This window comes from Mercurialis annua, linkage group LG2, assembly GCF_937616625.2.
Source record: "Mercurialis annua linkage group LG2, ddMerAnnu1.2, whole genome shotgun sequence".
NCBI classification, from domain to species: domain Eukaryota; kingdom Viridiplantae; phylum Streptophyta; class Magnoliopsida; order Malpighiales; family Euphorbiaceae; genus Mercurialis; species Mercurialis annua.
The window spans coordinates 39,563,360-39,587,227 of NC_065571.1; the positions used below are offsets into that span (position 1 = coordinate 39,563,360).

The 23,868-nt window shown below is 37.4% G+C and overlaps 2 protein-coding genes across 2 annotated transcripts; one reads left to right on the top strand and one right to left on the bottom strand.

Annotated features, from left to right (window-relative positions):
• Positions 1-5,301: 5,301 nt before the first annotated feature.
• LOC126667195 (uncharacterized) lies at positions 5,302-16,794 on the bottom strand. Its single transcript, XM_050360158.2, has 20 exons — positions 15,370-16,794; positions 14,577-14,780; positions 12,429-12,533; positions 12,257-12,322; positions 11,971-12,135; positions 11,664-11,738; positions 11,404-11,558; positions 10,833-10,968; positions 10,662-10,731; positions 10,435-10,562; positions 10,273-10,329; positions 9,215-9,400; positions 9,039-9,131; positions 6,934-7,019; positions 6,779-6,845; positions 6,640-6,706; positions 6,399-6,535; positions 6,162-6,253; positions 6,002-6,068; positions 5,302-5,879 (listed from the first exon to the last, which is right to left on the bottom strand). The coding sequence occupies exons 1-20, from the start codon at positions 16,633-16,635 to the stop codon at positions 5,718-5,720; spliced, it is 3,384 nt and encodes a 1,127-aa protein (XP_050216115.1). The 5' UTR covers positions 16,636-16,794; the 3' UTR covers positions 5,302-5,717.
• A 5,543-nt stretch (positions 16,795-22,337) lies between these two features.
• LOC126668488 (uncharacterized) lies at positions 22,338-22,945 on the top strand. The gene is made up of 2 exons (XM_050361680.1): positions 22,338-22,646; positions 22,700-22,945. Exons 1-2 carry the CDS (start codon positions 22,338-22,340, stop codon positions 22,943-22,945), a joined length of 555 nt encoding a protein of 184 aa, XP_050217637.1.
• The last annotated feature ends 923 nt before the right edge of the window (positions 22,946-23,868 follow it).

The following is a 23,868-nucleotide window of genomic DNA, read 5'->3' on the forward strand; positions in this document are numbered from 1 at the left end:
GTGAGGGATCAGTATTTGGGGAAATACTGAGTGAGTGTGCATTTACTAACGGTATTATTATAAAAACATAGCATCACATTTCAAGAAACAATAATATAAAACATATAAACATGTATTTGATCCATACGAAACTAATATCCTAGCATGCGACACATTTCTCGAATAATCATTATCATTCAACCCAATCGTAAATATCAATCGCGAGTCTAACTCGCTGGTGGCCTAGCCACTAGATACGGGGACTCCAGACTACACCGTAGCCGAGTACTCACTCGTATCAAAAACCCAATCGTAAATATCAATCGCGATCTAACTCGCTGGTGGCCCAGCCACGTAAATTTCATAATCATCATCAGCTCCCAGCTGTGTCAAATCATTTCTCAAATGCAAACATACTAGACTGACTCGATACTGGTGATCACACAGCCTATTGACACCCAATAGGTAGCTAGTTTCATCGGATCGCATACTATTTCTTGTATATAGAAATTAAATAAACATATAACATTCAATCAAATCATATAACATGCGATGCGTAAAAACAATATACATCTTTATATAAAGTAACTTTATATATAATACACGAAAGTAAAATGCAACTCACAGTGACCGCTATCCAAGTAATTATGTGGTCGATCTGATAGTACACTCTCGCTAGTCCGCGTCTACTGACCCCACTATTCGCTGACACGTCTGACAAATTGTTTAATGATTAGACGTGCACCTTATACTTTAATACGTATAGTACTTTTAAGTTCTAGGGTTTAGTTTTTATTTCTAACGTTATTTCGAACTCTGTTTCTCGTATTCGAGAAACGTATAATATCCTTGACATTTTTCGTTATCGTAGCTCACGTAAAACGTCGAGCAAAAACTTTACTTTTAATTTATCGGGTTCCTTAATCGTTCTTAGGATCTAATATTGAAATATCAAAATCCCATTTCTTTTAAGGCTAAATGTCCATTTTAATCCCTCGGCAAAAAGTTCATTTTAGTCCCTCGTGGACCTACTGCGTGGCCGCACAAGGTGGTGTGCGTCCGCACACCGTGGGTGTGCGTTCTCACACCGGTGTGCGTCTGCACACTGGTGTGCGTCCGCACACTTTGGGTGTGCGTTCGCACACCTTCACTGGTGTGCGTCCGCACACCGCTGGTGTGCGTTCGCACACCATCACAGGTGTGCGTTCGCACACCATGGGTGTGCGATCTCACACCTCGTGCGATTCGCACGCAGTCCCGAAAACGTCGTTTCCGGGCTTCCCGTCGTGCTATCACTCGCCCTACACGTATAAAACCTTATTTCCTTCAAAACCTGTAACTTCGTTTTTCCAAAAACGTTAAAAAACGATCTAAAATCATTAAATTCTTAATTATAACTAAAACGGCTATATATTCGAATTTTCCACCAAATACCGAGATATTTACCTTGAAACGAAGCTTAATATCGAGAGAGAATTCGATTCTGAAGAAATTGCCGCTTGAATCACTTGAATCGGACGTCGAACAGCGAAACGGCGGCGAAACGTAATCGATCGGTGTTATTCTCCCGTTCTCTCTTGATTGTTCTCTGTTCTTCATTCATATCAAAATTCTTATATATTCTGGCTAAAGGTTCACTTTGGTCCTTGTTCTTTTTGTTTCTTATCATTTATCCTTTAAACTTTTCTTTCCTACGATTTAGTCCATAATTAAATCGATAAACTCTTTTATTATAACTTATACGTATTATTTATATCCGATAAATAATACAAAACTCGATATTAACACTTTCCCGTCAAAATCCAATATTTCTATTTTCGACACAAAGTGGCTAAATTACCACTTTGGTCCCTGTACTTTATTTTGGACTTTTCGTAATATTTTTCCTTCTAATTTCAATTCTAACTTTAGAATTGAAATATAACCTTAATTTCCGCCTAATTGTTTTCCTTAAAACCGACCTACTAAAATTCATTTATCTCGATTTTTATCAAAAACTTTCCGATTTCGCCACTCCAGCGAATCTAAACTGGACACGTGGTCCAATTGGATAATTATACATTTTGGGGTATTACAACATGGCAATATTTCTATGGTTGTAGTAGTACTCTTGTTGGAGATCATGTAAATACATAAGGAGCATTGCGACCGGCAGTTCTCTTGCATGCTTTATTGCTGCGTTTATTGACTCGGCTGGGTTAGAAGTCATTGTCTTATATCTGTTGCATTCCGAGTGGTACCTTGACCATCTTTTGTAAGCGATACCAATAAGATACGGCCTAATTCGTACATCTAGGTTGTCTAGCTCATTCATATGATAATCAAAATCCTTCTCCGTGTATGCTTTTGCCGCTGCAACGAATGGCTCTTTAAGTTTCTTGGCATTTCTTTTTAAATTTGTCTTGATGTAATTTAGAAGGTGAAATATACACAAGCAATAATCAGCTTCTAGATAAATTTTCTTTATTGCATTATCAATGCTCAGATGTCTATTTGATATAATGCACATACCTTCTCTTGTTCCAAATGCATTTCTTATTGGCTGAAAATATATTCGCATGACTTATCATTCTCTGAATCTACGATGTAAAAAGTTAAAGGAAAAAGTTCTCCAGCTGCATCTTGTGTTGTTGTAACAAGAAGGGTTCCACCATATGTCGCTTTTAAAAACGTTCCATCAACAATCATAACAGGGCTGCAGTGTTGCCACCCTTTAATTGAACCATTCAAGGCAGTAAAAACATATAAGAAGGAATGGTCTTCTCTCACCTGAATATATATTGCTGATCCTTGATTTGTCGTTCCAAGCATTTGTAAGAAAGTAGGTAGAAATTTTTATGATTCTGATGGACTGCCTCGTATCATTTCAAATTTCTTTTCTCTTGAGCTATAAGTCTTCATATAGCTGATCTTGACCCCATTGATCATGTCTAAATCATTTTCGATATCAGTTGGTGTGTATGTCGATTTGACATTGAGGTATTTCTGTTTGATGGATTCTGCAATATTTGATGATGAAGCTTGTCTTTGAATGCTAAATCTTGTATCTACCGGACACGTGTGTTTCATGTTCAGGTTTCGAATGATGAAAAATTTTGATTTTTCGCTGCTAGAAGCTTTAAGATATCAATCACATGTATCATTGATACATTTCAATAGAAGTTGCTTTTGACACGATTTCACAGTCTTGTGCTAATACTGATGACTGATTGCGTGAAATCTCATGCATGTTTAAAGAACTGCTTTGTTTTTGAAAGATTTACCAACTCTTAATTGTATCTCTTGCACTGGTTAAGTCATTGTTTGTGCACTTTTCTCTTCTGTTACCATTTCTTTTTCCTTCAGACTGCTTGTTTCAACACTGTCCTTTGCAAGAAGAGTATAATATTTTCTTATTTCTGAAAAGGTATCAACGTTGTATGGAAGACGTATCATAGATGTATCTGCTTCCATCTCTGTAGTCTGATAATTGTTAGAATAATCTTAATATGAAATACCTGTAGATATACTTCTTGAACTCTGTTGGATTGCTTGTACAGTAGTGTATCACTATGAACATCTATGCAAAGAGGGTACATGATAAAGTCTCTTTGCATTTTCTTGATTTCCATGTAAAATTTGAAACTCGAATCATCAGTAATCTTTAACGGTGGATACTAATTCTTAATTTGATACTTGACCTCAATTCTCTGTTCTTGTAGATTCAATTTCAGCTTATTTGATATTTGATCCAGCAGATCCAAATATGATGAATCGTTTGGTATCATGATTCCAATAACTTGAAAATCTACATATTTATTTGCTTCAATCCATTGTCCACTGTGTTGGACCATAACAAGTAGAGATTGCATCTATATACAAATGAGATACGGATCTGTTAATGTTATGATTTATCTATCAATTTATGAAAAATTAAAATAATTGTAAGAACTTACCATTTTTTTGAAGTCTGAGATTTCTTTGTTCATAATCAATGGTGGTGCATATTTGTAGAAGATGGTAAATCTGAAGAAGATGGTAAAAAAAATCGCGTGTTTTTTGATTCAAATTTGAGAGAATCAAATTTGTTTTGTTTTGATTTGAGAGAATCAAATCTTTTTGTTTGTTAGCGTTTTGTATATGTGGCATCTATTGATTGGACAAATCATTTGAATCATGAATTTCATGTGATTCTCTCTGTGTTGAGTTGTGGTCAGTGTTTTAAAAACCGGACCGGCCGGTCGGACCGGTTGAACCGCGAACCGGCCAGTGGTCCGATCTGAAACTGTGAAAAAACGGATCTTTTGGTTGGACCGGGTTGAACCGGAATGAACCGGTAAAAAACCGGATGTTGAACCGAATCGGACCGGGTTGAACCGGTAAAAAACCGCATGTTGAACCGGATCGGACCGGATTGAACCGGTATAAAACCGTTGAATCAGAATTTTTTTTAAATTTATTTAAATTTATTAAACCGGTTGAACCGGTTTAAAACACTGGTTGTGGTCCCCCTCTCCTTTTTGCGACGTGGCACGCATTGCTGAGTTTGTACTAGTTGTAATATGTCATGCTAAATAGGTGCTGATATAATGTTTTAGAAATTCTGGCAATTTTTGTTACTTTTATCTGTGTTATGTATAATGTTGTCATTATTTCAAAAAAAAATGAAAACTAAAACAATTTATGCAAATTACTCCATAAATTCATATCAAGAACAGTCCATAGAAAGTAACTTCAGGAATTGACATTTCTAGTTCACATTTTTAAATTGATGTGAACCTACAATGCAAATAGTAAGGGTGTAGATAAATTGAGCTACTTGCAAGTCATTCGAAATCAACTCGAAAAAACTTAACATCAACTCAAAAAGTTTAAGCCGAGTTCAAGCTCAAACATCATTTAAGGAGATTTGTGAACCTAAACAGGCCTAAACAAACCTTACATATAATATTAAAATTTATATTTTTATTATATTGGATTTCTATACCTTTATTTTTAAGTGTATATCATACCCTCACAAAAAGTGCATATCATCTTAATTGATTAAATATTATATTTTACAGTAAGAAAATTAAAATATGTCAAATATTATAAATTATAATTATAAATCTTATTTTTTTGTTGAATTTGAGTCGAACTCGAACTCGAGCAGCTCAGTTATTGTTAAAGATCAAGCTTCAAAATTTAGACGCATTCGAGCTCGACTCGAGCTTGTATAACACACTCGAGCTCGAGTTTAGCCCAACTCGGGCTCGACTCGGCCCATTTACACCCCCAGCAGAAAGGCAATAATATAAACAGAGAAACAAGAGATGCAATTAACAGGATCAAGCGTCCATTAAATTTCACCAACACAAGGACTCAAAATTGCCATTATAATGAAAGAATCACATTTCAAATCTTCAAAATTCCAACCCATACATGACCACAATAAAAAGACCAAAAACACTAATGGGAACAAAACTGCGACAAAAACTGCCTCACGCACCAACCCAAAAAGGAAAAAATTAAGAAACCAAATGAAGTAAACCTACACTTTCCTTTTCTTTCTCACTTGATTTGAACTATAAATTGAGACTTGTAAATAATATACACATTCTACAAAAAGGATTCACTTCAATCCCAATCCCAATCCCAATCTCAATGACGATGCACTCACACTCAATCCAACTCGACGCCAGGTCGCTGTAGTAGAACAAACAAATGATGCTTATGCAAAAGAATGGGTAACAAATATTACTTTCAGAGAGTGGAGATTATTATGATGATAGAATTGATTGCAGTGCCATTTGTTGCTGCGGATGCAACAATGACCAAGTTGTAGCCAAAGTTGCTGGCGGTAAAGTCTGCTGAAGGTGTCTCAACAAATTTACCATTCGGCTTGCAGTTTCTTCTGTTGCCAGATCCTTACCACAAAGAACCTACATTACGAGTTTCAGATCTCATTCAGTAAATAAGCTACAATTTTGTTGATTTGACATGCAATTTTTTTGAATATAGCCGACAATGCCACCAATTTTTTGCTAATAAATAAATAACTAACCTCAGCAAATACTGAAACAATTTTCGGTAGATACTGATTGTTGGGACCCAAAACATCACTATCTGACCTGTACATAGATGCCACAATGCATGTTGATCATTCTTGAACTAGGAAAAAGATGCAGAAATAGAAATAAGAATCAGACAAGAGCCTAAAATACCTCTCTACCATTGAACAAAGTTGTTCATGAACGACTTTTGCTTCAATCAGATCACCTTTAATTGGCAAACAGTTCAACCATGCCGGGACAATCTGCCAAACATTATGTTAATTAGAAATTGCAGGACATTTTGATGCTACTAAGGTACCATTCCCACTTCCCGAGAGACTATACTTTCAAGAGGCTTCCGTCTATATATCATACATGCTATATGGATAGACGTTAATTAAATAGTACCTGTGCTGAATTAATACTTCCACGATAGAACTGGCAAAGTTTCCCTAAAGCAGAAACAGCATTGTCATATGCCATCACATTTTCAGGTTTCTTGGTATTGGGATCTTGTATCACAACAGTTAATCTTGAAAGAGCCTCTGAAAAAGCCAACAACAAATATTAGCTTGCAGAAAGTAAAAATATAACTCCTCCAAAAATGGCAATTACAACTGACAGCTTCAGTGAGTACACAGCTTATTACCTCCAACAAGAGGCTTAAATACAGATCCACCGAACTCCGCACAAACTCCAAGTCCATATACAGCTGCCTGAAAAATGATTCACTTGATGAGTATCAGCAACCTGACTTATATACTGGCTAGAGATTAGTGAGCACATACCTGTCGAACATCTGGATTCTCATCATTGCAAGCCTCTAAGAGAAATGGAAGAAATGTATCGTAATATCTGTAAAAAAAACGTTGGGAATTTACATTAAACAAGTAATTTCAAAAACAATCATTGAATATGTGACATGATTTCTAAAACAACTTACTTAAGAGCTGCCTCACGACATTGCTCTGCAACATCATCGAAAATGCAAATTGCAATTCTTCTCTCTTCAGCAGTTTTATCCTTGCCCTGATTAATGAAACAGATCAGGCTAACAGCTCAGATATTACAGGAAAAAATGAGTTAAATTATGACTTCCAAATCCAATTGATTGATGATCTTGGAACTGTCTTATGATTCCCAGTCAAATGATCTATAATATGAGTTTTATGGACAATTTAAACTTTTACTAGGTAAAATTTTCTTAAGTATCAGAAAACTAAACTCCAAATTTTCCAGATAGCAAATATTGCAACTCCAGTAGAATGAAAGGATAAGATCTCTGCTCTATTTGCTAAAATAATGAGCAAAATATTGAAATAGTTCAATCCAAGAAAATACCCAAACAAAAGAAAAAATAAAGGCACAATCAAAACACTAGCAACTGAATTCTATAATGAGTGCCACTCAGCGTCGTTTATGAATTTGAAAAAAAGTGATTGTTCGTGCATGAAAATGACAAAATTTAAACTGCGTGATTAAAATGAAAAAACATGTAAAATTCGTGATTTTTTTTGACATTATCCCTTATTATAAAATGCTGATTTTAATTAATTATTATAAACATAAGAATCTAAAAAGTATATAAACATATATGATTTTAGATGTTTGTTGTAATTTATTTCTAATGAATTTTGACTTAAAAAAATCTTAAAACCCTAAAAGACTTTTAACATTTATAAAGACAATTTGAATTCCTATAAGATTTTTGCACTTCCTAGTATAACTTAAATCTCTATAATAATGGCTATCATTTAGGGGAAAATCTATTTAATATATCTGAAACTTTTAAACTTATATAAAATATACTACTCCCTCCGTCCCGTAAAGATAGAAAAAGTAGCTACTTTTTTTGTCCCACAAAGATAGAAAAAATATACCTAACTTATTTATAACTTATAGACTGCCTTAAATAACTTAATTTGCTAAACCATTCACTAAATTAGCTCTCGCGCCTGTCCTTTTTTTTTTAACTATCGCCCAGGCGCTCACCTAGGCCCTAAAAGACATCGCCTACTTGAAGAAGACCCGCCTTAGAGGCCGAAAGGCGCTTTTGGTCAATTGCCCTTAGCCTTGATGCCTAGGCTAGTGCCTATCTCGCCTTTAACAACACTAATTAAACCATCAAGTGCACTATAATAAATTCAAATAAAGCAAAAGAAAAGATGCAACCCATAAGCCTCAAACAGTAAGCAAACAAGTTCACACATTTGTGCTCATATAAAAGTTGCAGGATTTAATAGTACAAATAAACAAAAGTTGTAGAAAGCGACAGGTAGAAGCTTGAATATGAACTTCAAAACCTGTCTGGTTCCATGGAAAATAAAAAAGCACAATTCTTAATTTCTGATGCCATTAGCATAGAACTTAAACAGGAGAAAACATGAATAAAGGGTTATCGAGGTCCTTGAACTTGTACATGAGAGTCAATTTAATCCACACTTGGGCCATTTTAATTAATTAAGTGCAATACTCTCCTTTTAGGTCAATTAAGGGCAATATTCTCTAACTTTAGGCCAATTAACTCCCAAATTGAGTAATCGCGGTCTTTGAACTCATTCATTTTGTATAATTTAGGAGTTAACTGACCTAAAAATAAAGAGTGTAAAGAGTGTTGTCCTTAATTGATTAAAATGACTAAGTTAGAATAATTTGATCCTGACACACAAGCAATATTCTCTAACTTTAGGCCAATTAACTCCCAAATTGAGTAATCGCGGTCTTTGAACTCATTCATTTTGTATAATTTAGGAGTTAACTGACCTAACAATAAAGAGTGTAAAGAGTGTTGTCCTTAATTGATTAAAATGACTAAGTTAGAATAATTTGATCCTGACACACAAGTTCAAGGACTGCAATGACCTTTTAGTTAAACAAATAAAAGCACACCATATTACAACAGTTGGCAATTTAATATAGCTAACCAAATTTACTCAACATCTAATTAACCTTAATGCAATGTATTAGGAAGCTTTAATTCTAAGTTGCTACAGTACAAAAGCAAACCAAGAAATAAGAGCTGTCTTCTACATTTGTGGAAAAACTTACCCACATAGGAGTTAGATAGGTTGATAGCTCATCAAAGAAAGGCAAGAAAGAAGCTTTAAATGTTTTGATCAATGTTCCCAGGATCTCACCCACCTGCAAACAGAAATGCATCGACGTAAGAGAAATTAAATCCCACAGATTATCAACATAGACCAATGGGTTTTCCAGAAACAAACTTGGTCAAAAACTTCCTCCTCTTGCTCATTTTCCTCCTTAACCAATTCTCCTTCCTCAGCATCAAAGTCTTCAGCTTTGGCTCTGTCTGCTCTCTCTCCTTTCCTGCTGGAACTAGCAGTAATGACTAGCTTTATTTCATCCACAATGGATCGCACCTGACCTTCATTAACAAGTGCTCCAGAAATCTGCAATATAATAAACAGAAAGCTTGCTAGATATGTACAGAGATTTCAGAAAGTTAAAAAGGAAAAAATTGACTTCTGACAAATATCTTAGATTTCTTCTCTTCATGAGAGCAAATTAAAAAAAGCATAGTTGTTAAAGCGCAAGCGCAAACGGCCTGAAATCGCCTGAGGCGCAAGGCGCAAAAAAAGCGCACGCCTGGGTGAATTTAGGCGCATATACGTAAAACAAAATATTTATTAAGAGTTACATGCATATTAGTCATCTTCTTTCATTTTATGGTCTCAGATTGAGACATTAGAGGAAAATGACAGAAAGAATAGTTGTTGGAAATGAAAGGGCGAGAGAGAAAAGAAAATAAAACAGTATCATTGTATTTGGGAGCTATAGAGAGAATTGGGCCTTTAGAGAGGGTGAATAGGCCCATGAATGGGCATCTTGACCCAAGCAGCAATATTATGGGTAATTTAGTCACTTAAAAAATTATAAAAATCAGCAAACTAGGGTTTGGTAGTCTTTTAACATCATTAACGCCGCATCTTATCAGAATTCTTTTTCTTCTTCATCATTCATTTTTGAACTTTTTCTTTTTATTTAGAAGTTTAAAGCTCGCCTCTCGCCTGAAGCTGATGCGCTTTGCGCCTTAAGCGCGCCCGGAGCGCGCCTGGAGCAAGATAGTCGCCTGAGGTATTTCTCAGGCGCACCACCCTCGCCTAGCGCTTTTCTAGCGCCTAGGCGCGCCTCAGGCGCGCTTTTAACAGCTACGAAAAAAAGAGAGAAATTTCAGCTACTTTTAATTATCACACTTTATTATAGTAATCATATGAGCAATGCTCAGGAAAAATGATGCAATTCAATCTTAAAGTGAAAAAACCTGCAAGCATTCATTCAACGAGTCCAACATATTTGCACAAATCTCGGTATCAGGTTCCTGCAATTAAATTCCATTTTAGAAACTTCACTACCCATGAAGAGTATAATTTTAATTGTAACATAATACATAATGCCAGCAATAGACAAATAGAAACTATTTGACCTTATGTAATGCTTCCACTAAAGCTGGAATAATGTAGTCAGACAACTGCTTTACATAAGACTCATTGCGACCTTGAGACAGTCCCTTTTCTACAGCTAATTTTGCAGAACGTAGTAGCTCCGGCATTGCTACAAGCATATCCAGCGTCAAGTAAGAATTAAAGCTTAGCTTAATATACATTACAAAGGGGGAAATGGAAAAATAAATGCAATGAATAAAATTTATACCTGAAACAGCTGCTTTCCTAACTTCTTCATGGAAATAGAATTTCAGAAGAGGAACTAAGGTTGGTGCAACCTACAAACAAAAAGTTCAATCATGTCCATGCGAAATTATACTACAAATGCAAGGGATTAAATTACTGTGCGTATGTTTGCATGTGTTTCACTAAAACAAACCTGATCAATCCACGGAAAGAAACCTTCCTTAAGCTCATCTGCATAGCAACATAACATGTTACAAGCAGTTGCTTTTTCTTCCAGGACACTGGTCTTTATCCCTATCCTCTTGTCTCCAAGAGTAATTGTCTCCATACTGTAACATGAGTACCATTATCAGTAGAATGCCAAACATTTTAATGCTACACAGCCACAAGGTGCAAGCATTCTAATATATTTGCATTATAAAGCATGCATTTGTAGATTGTCATGCATACGCAGATGAGTTTAATTGCAAGTGCAAGCATGCATGCAAGAAAGATGTCGTAAGAACCTAAGAATAGTTAGATCCACTATAGGATCTGGAAAAAGTGTCTAAAGCTAAACTAAAGAACTAGTAATTAGACAAGTCAAGTAACAATACCCATTCAGAAATACAAATCCGTATTTTTAGTGTGGTTACAGAATTGTTTATTTATGTGATTATAAGTAACAAGGCACATCTCCAAACATGAATTAGAACTCAATGATGCATAATAACAGCCCTAGGCTAGGAGGACGTAAAAAAAGGAAAATAAATAATAAGGAGCACCTTTCATCATCTGAATCATCAATATCGTTATCAGAATCTGCCGATGTAATGGTTACATCTGGCTTGAGTTGAGCAGACTGAAGCAAAGATGGCATGACAACAGCCATGTATGGAAGAAAATCTTGTCCTAAACACTTACAAAGTCTAGCCCATGCCTACATGATTATAAACATTTTTAAGGTGAGAAAGCGGTGAGAAAGCTTAAACCACATAGTATTCTTTTAATTTTCTGCAGGTGGTTTTAAAGAATAGAAACATACTTGTAGCATGTAACTTGTGGTGGGATCATCTGTCTCCATTTGAGATCCTTGTAAAGCCAATAGGACTTCCATAACCTTGCAAAAGCCCAGCCAAAATATAAGATAATGAAACAATAACTCATGCCAAATTTTGTTAAGCAAACATCGAAAAGTCCATTGTCCAAACAGGTGAAAATAGTTGGTTAAAACACAAGAAAAAAACAGTGAGACGTCATCTGCATTTTCTTTGCTGCAGGAGAAAAATTGTTGCACATCATGGAGATGCCATGTCCCCAGTGAAGGAATAAAGGCCCAAAATATAACATACCTGCTTAGCGTCTTCTCTAAACTTATCCTTCCCGACAGCCATCCCAACAAGACTAATGCACTCCATGGATTTCGCACGAAGCATACGGTTAGACTTATCTGTGGCATTCATCAAGATAGTTTTCAGGTATGGCATGACAGCATCATAGTATTTCTGGAAGTGCTCCTGCAATATCAGCTTTTGTAAGATATAATTTTCACTAGCATAATGGTAATGTTATTAAAAGCACCATAGTGAAGTAATCTTTATAGTGATATTGCATAAGATATATAAGCTCATGAATTACCTGAGATGAATCAGCAACTGATGCCAAGGCAGTCAAAGCCCCCTCCTGCACCATTTGCTTTCCATTCTGCAGTGCGTGCATACATTATTAAGACAGATAATTTCCACTTAATTTATGGAATGTCTATGCAGATGGTCAAAGTGTGTAATACAAAAAACTTGTATTGCCATACCTGTAGTAGTACAAGCAATTTGCTCACTATTCCATCTAAGTAAGGTGTTAAAATCTCTGGAGTACAGTTCTCACTGAAGTTGAGCACTGCTGAAGCAGCATGTGCCTGTCACAAAACAAATATAATGAATAATCCATTGCTCCGTCAACAAGTTACAGTCTTCACCACACCAGCATTCATATATAAAGAAAAAATTGATAGTGCAATTAGTTACCAATAATAAGGAAGATAACAGCGAATAACAGAAACCAGAACAGCTAGAGGAATAAGCAAAATGAAACATAAAAACAGTACTTGTTTTAATCAAAAACATTTCAACCAGCGGGACAAAAAGATAGTTGTAAATATATCTCCACAGGCATTTGAGATTTGTTGTCACAATGTATTCGAGTCCTCATCAAAATTTGAAGACACGTTAAGAGTCTTAAAGTAAGGTGGTGTTTGATAACCCAACTTATCACTTAAATTAAAATTTTCAACACTTATTGTACCAAGTAGTATTTGATAACACATTAATCTTAAATTATTTATTTACCTAAGTCAAAATTACTAACTTAAAATTTCAAATGCAAAATATTAAATTGTTGATTTATAATTTTTTTTCTAAAAAGTGACTTTACAATCTTAATTTATTGAGAAAATATCAGTAAATAAATAAACATGTTTTACCTTTATACCCTTTATTAATGTTATTGACTATTTTACCCTTATCAAAGTGCCTTTACAACTATGACCCTAAATTTAATTATATAGACATAATATTTAACATAAATACTATTGCATTATAAGTTAATAATTTTAATTATACATATTTTAATGATTAAAAATCAAAAACTTCAACATCATAACATGTTAAATAAATAAGTTGATATAATATTAAATTCAACACTTAAAATTTTAGTATTTTTAATTTTCAGCACTTGAAAATTTCAGTGTTTAAGTATGTTCAGTACTTAAAATTTAGCACTTAATTTTCCGTTTTATATCAAAAACCACTTGATAGTATAAAAATATATTGAGGGCATAAAAATGAAATTTCCAACATTAACATTTAAAACGAGAAAGAGAGAGACACTAAGTGCTAAAGAAACAATGGAATCATGTAGACATCACCTCAGTTTTAAGTTATAATTTATAATCTATTTTAACTAGCCACCTCAACTCAACTCGTGTTATTTTGAGCCTTGGTCCCGAAAAATAGCAGACAAAACTTGACTTGAATAAAAATTTTATTTAAGTGACCTTGATGTTTTTCTTAGCCACTTGGAAAAAAGGATGTTTGAGTATGTTGACAGAAAGGGAAGTTAGAGCCCTTTAATCCAAATGTCATTGTAATAGCTAATAAAAAAACTGCATATGCCATCACATCAACATCTTATATAAAGACATTCCTCTCTATTTTTCAAGTCTCCGCTAATTTTTAGTCATGGCAGAAAATTGGTTGAAAAACTTGCAAATTAGAATTTCACTAGTTGTGCGGATTTCCAGAAAATTTCACTCAACAGACTCAGACAAACACATGCTACATAAAAACTCATGTAATAATTTTCTTCATACAATTTTCATGTCATAGACTATGTTTTGACGGTTGTTGCCTCTATTTGTTCCAAGTTGAACTATACTGGGCTTTAAATGTAAAAACAGCTTCCTTTATTTTCAGCATGAACAGACAGAATGTCCCAGAAAACCAATACTTCTGATATCCAATCAGTTGCATGCATGACAGGTTATGTCCCAGAAAAACCAAAATTTACTATAACTCATTTTCTATTTAATTAAGACCTTATCACGATACATAGCCTTGCAAACAAACAAAATGTGCCCTGAAAACAGAAGATGAATCAAAATCCAAAAGAATAAGAGAAAAGAAAGCAATTATAATCTAAATATAAAAAGATATAATGATGAAATATTGGATGAGGCGGCATGAGTTGATGTGTGTGCGTAGAAACATGCAAGACCTACTTTAGCCCTTTGCTATCACTTGTATTTTACATATTATTATGAGTCAGTGAAATGACTAAGATTGAATGAGTATTATTGAGATGAAGTGTAACAGTAAATCATGATGACTTGCACTAAATGAAGAGCATCATTTTCCAATGAAACTTTCAATGGAAAAGGTGATACCAGCATACAGTCACTAACCTGTACACGAGGACTCTGGAAATCATCCATTGCAGAAGCTAATGCCGGTAACACTCTTTGATGGTATTGATTTTGCAAGTCTGGACCCAAATCAGTAGACAATTGTCCGATCGCATTGATGGCTGCCCATCTCACACGAGGATGGGGATCATGGAACGAGTTCAGAACCATGGACACTACATGCTCCAGATTTTTTATCATCACCTGCATAAATAGGTAGAGTTACAAAGGTAAAAATCAAGCATATTGACAACATTGTACTAACAGACATCCATCCTACAGAAAAATTCCACAAAGTTTTTACATTTTTCCTAAGTTGTTTATAAGATTAACTTACCAATAAAGAATATCAGATTGAATTGAGTATTACAAGGAAAACAGGAATGTCCAACTTGAAGAAAAAAAATGCATAGACTAGATCACTTTTTAATAATCATACATAAATCACTTAACAGGCTATTCATAATTCTATACTATTGCCATGTTTGAAGACCACCTAAGTTTGACAGTAAGAAAATAGCCTTAGCTAGAATATCCAATCTTCCAGCATGTCTTATGCAAAGTGAAGTGGAATAAATAATCCATGAAAATCAAGGAACATTGCAACAAATCTGCCTACTTCAATACACCAAAAACTGACTATGACTAAGTACTGTGAGAAATTAGCAACGCATATAATTAACATTAAAAGCATGACTATAAATTGCATCTTAACCGCAAAACAATAGCAATGATATATCTATTCTAAACCTTGACTATAAGTTAGCAATGCATACTTAATACCGCAATATACCTTGGAACAACCCTCAGCAATTTGGGCAAGAGCAATAAGAGCAGCATGATGATTCTGCCACTCAGGAGCAGCCAAATAAGCAGGTAACTGCTCAGAAGCAACCGGAACAATCGTATTGCCACCCAACGAAATCGCCAATCTATCTAAACACTCCTGACCAACACTATAATTACTCGTCTCACCCGCATCTTCATCCTCATTTTCCGCACTATGCCAAGCAGGATCATCCTCAACATCCAACAACATTCTCATCAAAATGGCAAACATCCTACTAATGAACTGCGGCAATTTCCTCATCATACCCGGTGCCCTCTCCCTGGCTTCTGCCAATGTAATCACAAACTCAATGGCCAAATGCCTCGTCCCTTCCTCCAAACTCTCTGCCTCGGCAATCTGCAACATAGCCCCAACAACATCCACCAATTGCCTCCTTAGAAACCTCGGCTCGGTACCAGCCAACTCAATAAGCAACTCTAAAGCTTCTTGAGCAGTAGCTTCATTGCCATTATTTAAAGCTTCAGTCAAAGTTCTCATCATAGCAGGTAATAAATCCTGAAACCTATCGCGTTCAGCCGAGCTATTCAAACACTGAATAAAATTAATAACAGCATTCAAAGCAGCAATCTTAACATCAAAATTCGGCGAAGAATTCAAACACTGTAAAAACACAGCATGCAGCTCTTTAATATAAAGAATCAAACTATCTCCAATATACTGAGACAACTGAGCAAAAATCAAAAAAGCAGATTCTTGCAACTTAGCAGAATCCGACGACACGCAATTAAACATAAACGGCAGTAGCTCAGGCCAACCATTACTATCAGGCAATAAAATATTAGAAGCAAGCTCAGAAACGGTGTCGCATAGCTTTTTAATAATGGATTTAGTTTGCTCGTGCTGAATACAAGTGAGCAAAATGGATTTAATCGACGACTGAGTAGCGAGCGAGAGACGAGGCCAGAGATAGGAGGCGGTGTCCTCGTCAGACGAGTCACGTGAGGTGAGGAGCTTCCGAAGCAGGACGGCAGCCATGGCGCGAGCTTCGATGTGAGGGGAGAACTGTAAGATATGAGAGAGCTTGAGAGATAGTGAATTCGGATCGGTTTGTTTGCAGAGATTGAATAAGAGCTCTGCTTGCGATCTTTGCTCGTTGGATGATGACATTAGAGACGAAATTAAAGTCTCGAACGGAGCTGGATCTTGGCCGAGTATGGCGGCGAGTTGAGCTTGTTGGAGCTGTTGCTGCTGCTGAGTTGACTCGGCCATGGCTGCTTGGCTTAGGGTTTGGGGATGAGAGAGAGAGAGATTTATTAGGGTTTTCTTTGTTGGCTCTCTCTTTTATTTTTGGAAAGTGAAATAATTATTAAGAAGAAAGAGCGAAGGAGAAAGACAAGTGAGAAAGGGAATATAAAAACAAAGTCTAATTAGGGCAAAGTAAGAGAGAGACGAATAAGGGATTAGCTGGAATTTGTGTGTAATCATTTATGTCTCTTCTCTTTTAAAGAGAGAACAATAAAAATTAATTTAAATTTCTAATTAAAGACTAAATTTATGAATATGAGTACATATATTTGAGATTTTATTAAGAATTTATAATTTATAATTTGTTATCACATTAAAAGGGTTCGTTCTAGAGTATACCATTGGTACCATTGGCTATGATAATCGTCAGATAATTTTATGGTTAACTTCCTCCGTTGATTATATTACCAGCTACTTATTCACAGTGACATAGTTAAATCACACTTATTTGCTCAGCGATAATTATCTTTAACTTGTCCTTTCTGCTCCAACAATGGACTTCGCCATTAACAAGATGAACAGTTACACCACCACCAACAACTACTCCCCTTCCTTCTCCTCCACTTCCACCGCCTCCACTCCTCATCCAACCACCACCACCACCGCAACCGCCCCCTCCTCCAATCCAATGTATTTATGGTGGGAATTAATCTCCAAAGCATGCTCCTTCTCTTCTCTCCTCCCATCAGATCCCCACTCTCCCTTCTCCCTTTCTTTTAGCCGATTCTAATCGTCCCGCCCTCTCATTCCTCTTTTCAATCGACGCTTCTTTTTAGCTCTCTCAAACCCCGGCTATAACCCACTCTACTAGTGGCTTTACGAAACGTTTCTATTACGGGATACCCATCCTCGGTTCCTTGTTCTTTCTTTTATCTTTTTCTTTGGGGTTTGTATCTGCCGAGAATTCACTCCTCGGATTCTGCCTCAAGAATTGAAATCCTTATAACAACCTAAGAGGAGAGTGAATTAGGTATAATTAAGAGGGGAGTGAATTAGGTATAATTTAGAAACTAAAATTTGTTTAAAAAGAAAGTATAGAAAATTAGGGTTTAGAAAAGAACACAAAGAGATTTAGAGTGGTTCGGATTATTAACTGTAATACCCCAAATATTTTAAGATAATTAAATTGTGCCACGTGTTGGAAATTCCGTTAAATTAAATTAAAAAGAATTTAATTTAATTATATCAGGAATTTAGAATAATTTTTATTAAGCGAATTAGCGGGAATTAAAGAAGTAACTTCAAAAATTAATATAAAATAAATTTTAAATCCCGTAACGGAAATTATTTCGCCAAAATCCGCGAAATAATTTATAGTTTAGTGGTAAAAGTTTCGAGTCAATTGGAAACCGTTTAAAATTTGGACGCGGATAGGTTTTGGACTAAATTGAAACTTTTGAAAAGTTTCAAGGATCAAAGTGTATTTTAGCCATTATATATATAAACCTTCATCATTAAGATTTGAAGGATCTAGAACCTATACTATCAGCTCCATTTCTTCATTTCCTTCGACGATCGAATGCGTTCCGTCGCTCGATCTCCGTTTCTCGTCCGTTTTCGACGTTTTATAGCTCGAAACAATCGTATTTCAGTGGTGAATCACGGTAAGCTTGACGTTTTATTGTTTGGATGGGTGAATTTCTTGATATATCGAGTTAAAGTTTTAGACCACGAAACGATTTTATCCTTTTGACGATTATAGGATTGAATTACAACGTTTTGAGCATAGATTATGTGTTATACGTGTGTTAGGCCGTTTTTATATTGGAAGCACGTTGAGAATCGCGTCGGGGAGAAGTCCCGGGGCTGTGCGCCGCACGAGCCGGCTGTGCATGCAGACTGTGCGAGCGCACAGTCCAGGAACTGTGAAGCCACACAGACCGACCTGCGCACGCACAATAAATCCGCTTATCGACCTGTATTTGAGAAATTTGTCGTACGTGCATATCGAGATTTGAAATCGATTAGTATTCGATTAATTACCGATTAATTTGAGACGTTAGCCTAACGAGGATTTATTTAAAAGTGATATACAAACTGTAAACGAGTTAGATACCGTTTATCGGGATAAACACGTGAGTAGCATGACGGTTAATGAGTGTAGCGTGTCGTGTCTCGAGTCTAGAGTCAATTCTAGAACAGATTCCTGATTTGAGTTTATCTAATATCGTTATAGATCCGGTGAATCATCCAGCTACTAGACCCGGAGCTCCAAGAACCTGATCGAAGAGTTTGCTTTGCTTTTGGTGTTAATAACAAGATCTGTGAGTTTGTTTGTTTACTTTTCAAGTATTTAAAAAGTATATCGTTTTTACATCGCATTTGCTTATATCGTGAATGTTTATATGAAATTGCATTCATACTTGAATTTGAAACTAGTATACATCCGATGAAACGTGCCTTCCTATTGGGCGGTAATAGGACTGTGTGATCACCATTTTGATTTGAGAAATTATGAAAAGGGCCCATATTATCGAATATCGAACATCGAATATCGTATCGTATCGAAGTTGGAATATATATCGAATTGGATACGAGGTTTAACTCGGTTGAACTATCTCGGGACCCACAACTTGGGATAAAGTGACGGTAAAGGTTGAACTCGGTTGAATTATCTCGGGACCCTACCAATTGGATCGATCGATTTGATTATTATTGTTATTATCGTATATCGACGGATATTTGGAGAATAGGGTTTCATCTAGATCAATTACTTGGCTGTATTTGATCGAATCGTTTACATTATCGATTTTATGTTTTATTTAAATGCTTATTAGTAACTATGCAAACTCACTCGGTATATTCCCATATACTGACCCCTCGCAGCTTTCCCTTTCAGGTAAAAGACGTTTTTGAAGCAACGGACTTCTATCCTACTTCCAAAAGTCTGTATTTTTGAAAGTATGTAAAGAAACAGTACTTTACTCTTAGAGCTGCAGTAGATAGATGTTTTCAATGTTAGTTTGTATTAAATGACTTTCTGTATATATAACTTTATGTTTTAAAGTATAAATGTTTTAGACTTGCTGCGCTATAATGATTGTGATTGCCAGATGATATGTATACCTGGCATGTTCTTAGCATGACGCGTGTATGAGTATGTCATGCATGATATTTGATATTTACGAAAAATTGTTTTACGTTTTTAGGCTTGCTACGGGTTTCGGAGCAACCACTCCCATTCCCTAGCGCCGGTCTCGGCCCATGAGATTGGGTCGTGACAATGTTGTTATCAGAGCATGGTCCAGTTACCATTGCTTACTTTTGTTAAGTGCTATATGATTAAGATAATCCTAGGAATTCTACTGCAGCACATATGACTTGAGTCTTGTCTTTGTTATGTATTCATTTGATTTTCAAAAAACAATTCAGCCTTCCCTTTAGGATGTGAGTCTGTCGTTAGTGTGTGTGTTCGCATGCGATAAGATGTGCGTGGTATATGATTATGTTTTTGCCGATATGCGTTTATGCGGCTAAGTAATGTTGTTTGTCTTGGTCAGGATGTCTGACCAACGACAAGAAGTAGAGCGAACTGCTGCTGCAGCACGAAATGTTATAGAAGGGGCACATGATGTGCATCCAGAAGCTCAAGATGAGTCTTCTGTTCATGGTGGGATTAACTTACCACCTGAAGCGACTGGTGGTGGTGGAGGCCAAGAGGCCCATTTTCAGGCACTAGAGGTACAAGCGCAAGCCCAACAACCTAATGTCGTAGGTTTTGACCTGAATCAGTTCCTTAAGGGAATTGCGGCTATGCAAGCCAACCAGGCTGAGGTGCAGAATATGCATCGTGAACAACTACAACAGCAACAGCTACACAATGTTGCTTTTACTGATCGAGATATCGTTTTGGCTTATATGCGCCTTAAGCCAACTAAGTTTGACGGTTCTAATGATGCTCTGGACTTCCTGAAGGAAGTAGAACGCAGCGCTCGACGTTTACAAGCTAATGAGAGACAGACCATCGTCATGGTGGAAATGTCTATGCGAGGACCTACGAAAGATTGGTTTCAACGCCATATTCAGCCAACCATGGACACTATGACTTGGGCTGAGTTTGTGAATCATTACAGAGAATATTTCTTACCGTTTGCGGTGACGGAGAGTTATCGTAATCAATAGCTGACCCTGAGTAGGGGCAATCGGTCTGTGCAAGAGTTTGTGACTGAGTTCACTAGAGTGAGCAGGTTCGCACCCGATCTGACTACAGACCCAGTCAGAGTGAACTCGAGATTTGTAGAGGGTTTAGGAGCCGAGTTTGTGAGTTTGACATCTGATATAAGTAAACCATTAGAGCAACTGATTGATAACGCCAGGCAGATCGAGGTTTCTCTGATCCTGATAATAAGATAAATGTACCGACCTCAGCAAGAGACAATCCACAAAGAAAGCCGAACAACAACAAATAAAGGAAACCCGAAGCAAGCCAAAATCACATAACGATTAGAGAGAAGGCTTAAATCAGACTCACCGAGGTAGGCACATCCCGGATTCACCGAGCGCAACCACTCTGAACACCCTGAGCAAATCTGTTAGAACGTACCCTGACATTCCAGACAAACTTCTGCATAGACAAAGAGAATGAGGTCAGACCTGTCGGCCCAGACAAAGAGAAACAAAGGCATAGTATAAAAGGCAAAAGAAAGGTAGGTGAAAAGGTTAATTCTCTTTTTCTCTCAACTCTTAACTCACTTTCACTTCTTATTCTTTCTCTCACTAAACACCTATTGACTAGACCGTCGGAGTGGTTTGCCGGAATCCCCTTCCGGCATCCTTCTTACGGTTGTGTTGTGCCTTTCAGGTACGGTCTTGAAGCTTCCGCCGGAGCAGAGTGAAGCCGATGTTCCACAAGTTATCATTGGCGCCGTCTGTGGGAAAGAAAGTAAGAAAGTTTCCCCCTTTCTATTCTACCGGAAGGCAACAGGATGAGCAGAGTAGAGGGAGATGATCCCGCCATCGGAGATAATAACACGCTCAGCAATAGAACAGAAGAGGGGCTCAACGCGCCGCCACGAAGATCCACGGGTGAAAGCTCGTTCTGCCCGGCCACAACATCAGGTGGAGGTTTTCACCCAGGCACTACATCGGGGGTCACCACCCATTATCCATGGGGCATGCCACTATCGGGAAACATTCCCCCAACATCATACTTCACTCCTATGCAGCAAGCCACTCAAGATTTTTCATTAAGACCGGGCGTAACCCCCATCCACCTCACATTCACTCCGAGCACTACCCCCACTCCCAGACCGACCACCACCACAGATTCAAAACCCCACACCAGCACAAATCCAAGAATACATCGAGTTTCATGCTCGGCAATTAGCTTTCCTTCAACAGGTACAACAAGCCCATGCTCGGCCAACGGCGACAACCACATCTCAGGGCAACATTACTACCCCACCATACATACCGACCACATCACCTCATCCACAAGAATTCTACCAAGGCCAGACAACACCCGAGGAAGCAAACCACGAGAAAAATTCACGTGAACAGAACCCGAAGGAAGGACAAGCCGGACACAAAGCTCCAGAGGGACCGAAGAAGACGCGTAGACGGGTTCAAATCGAGGAAAGCGTGCACAGCTCGGAGCCGAGTCACCAAAGAAAAAGAATCTGGAGCAAGAAATTACCGAAAGGGTCAGAACCGAAATGGAAAAATTCATGAGGAAAGAGCCGAGAAACACAAGTTTCTTAAACATTGGAAACCCACTGTCGACCGAGGTACGGGACGAACCCTTCCCTTTAAACTACAAAACACCGCAGCTGGACGACTACAATGGAACTGAGGATCCGAACACACACCTGAGCTGTTTCCAAGTAGTTATGATGGTACAAAGCTTGTCCGAAGCCGCCGTCTGCAAACTCTTTCCAACAACCCTGAAAGGACCAGCTGCCATCTGGTATCAAAGCCTGAAAGAAGGCTCTATTCGAAGCTTTGACGAGCTAGCAAAAGCTTTCCGAACTCATTTCGTGCCGAGCATACAACGGAAGAAAAGTTCAGTGGCCTAAAACTTTGTTACCAGAAACCGGGAGAAAGTTTGCAAAGCTATATCGACAGATTTAATGCCGAAGCCGTCGAAGTAGGAAACTTGAATGATGATACCGTGATAGACTCTATGAAGGACAACACAACAATGATGGCATTCAGAGATAACCTGATAACAAATCTAGTACAGACTTACTCCCAGCTAATGGACCGAGCCTGGAATTATATAAATTTGGATGAAGAACAACGACGAAAGGCTACACATACGACGACACAGTTCTAAACACCAAGGCCTACTTTCAGTCCGATGGCTAGGCAAGACAGGTTCAGGCCAAAAAACCAACAGCAAGCCGGTCCACAACGGACAGAACCACACAGACCAGTGAAAGTGGAAGATCAAGCCTTCATTCCACTCAATACACCGAGATCGCACATCCTAATGTGGATACAGAACAACCATGAGCCGGTGAGATACCCACCAAAGCTTCAGTACGAGGGGGATAGGAAAAAATACTACCAATTCCACGATGGCCATGGCCATGTCACCGATGAATGTTGAAGTCTGAAGAAAGAAATTGACCGATTGGTGCAAGTCGGTCGGTTAAAAGACTTTGTCGCACAAAGCAAAAATTATAACTCGGGAGGAAGTTACCGAGGCGAGCATAGTGGAAAAAGAGAAGAAGCACCACCGCCCAAAAGACAAAATGTATCGGGGGTAATAAACACCATAGCAGGCGGTATGGCTGACCCAGAATACAAACGAGGAAGGCGCAAAAGGCAAAAAGTGGTGATGAATATATCGGTAGCTAAACCTCTGCCAGAGGTCAGTTTCGGTTCGGCCGATAGCGAAGGAATAGATTTTCCACACCAAGACCCTTTGGTAATCTCGGGACTAATCGAAATTTTTTGGGTGATGAGGCAATTGGTCGATAAAGGAAGCTCAGTTAACCTCATCACAAAGCAGGCATACATCGGTATAGGGTGCTCCGTTCTAAATCTCAAACCAGTTAAAACTCCCCTAGTCGGCCTGGGAGGAACGCCGGTACAAGCAGAAGGGGTTGCGGAACTAACGGTGGAATTAGGGAAAGAAAATGGCTCGCCAAAAGGAGGCCTGATCGGCATCACAAAGAAATTCAAAACATTATTTATGGTTGTCGACATGCCACCTGCTTACAACGTCATACTCGATAGACCAATGTTATACAA

Excerpts from the sequence above, each read along its gene's own strand:
- LOC126668488 (XM_050361680.1), top strand. The coding sequence starts at position 22,338 with ATGAGGAAAGAGCCGAGAAACACAAGTTTCTTAAACATTGGAAACCCA. Across the intron at positions 22,647-22,699 it reads AAGCTTTCCGAACTCATTTC|AAACCGGGAGAAAGTTTGCA; the intron begins GTGCCGAGCATA and ends CTTTGTTACCAG.
- LOC126667195 (XM_050360158.2), bottom strand. The coding sequence starts at position 16,635 with ATGGCCGAGTCAACTCAGCAGCAGCAACAGCTCCAACAAGCTCAACTC. Across the intron at positions 6,707-6,778 it reads AGAATCCAGATGTTCGACAG|GCAGCTGTATATGGACTTGG; the intron begins GTATGTGCTCAC and ends ATCATTTTTCAG. Across the intron at positions 6,254-6,398 it reads GAAGTATTAATTCAGCACAG|ATTGTCCCGGCATGGTTGAA; the intron begins GTACTATTTAAT and ends AATGTTTGGCAG.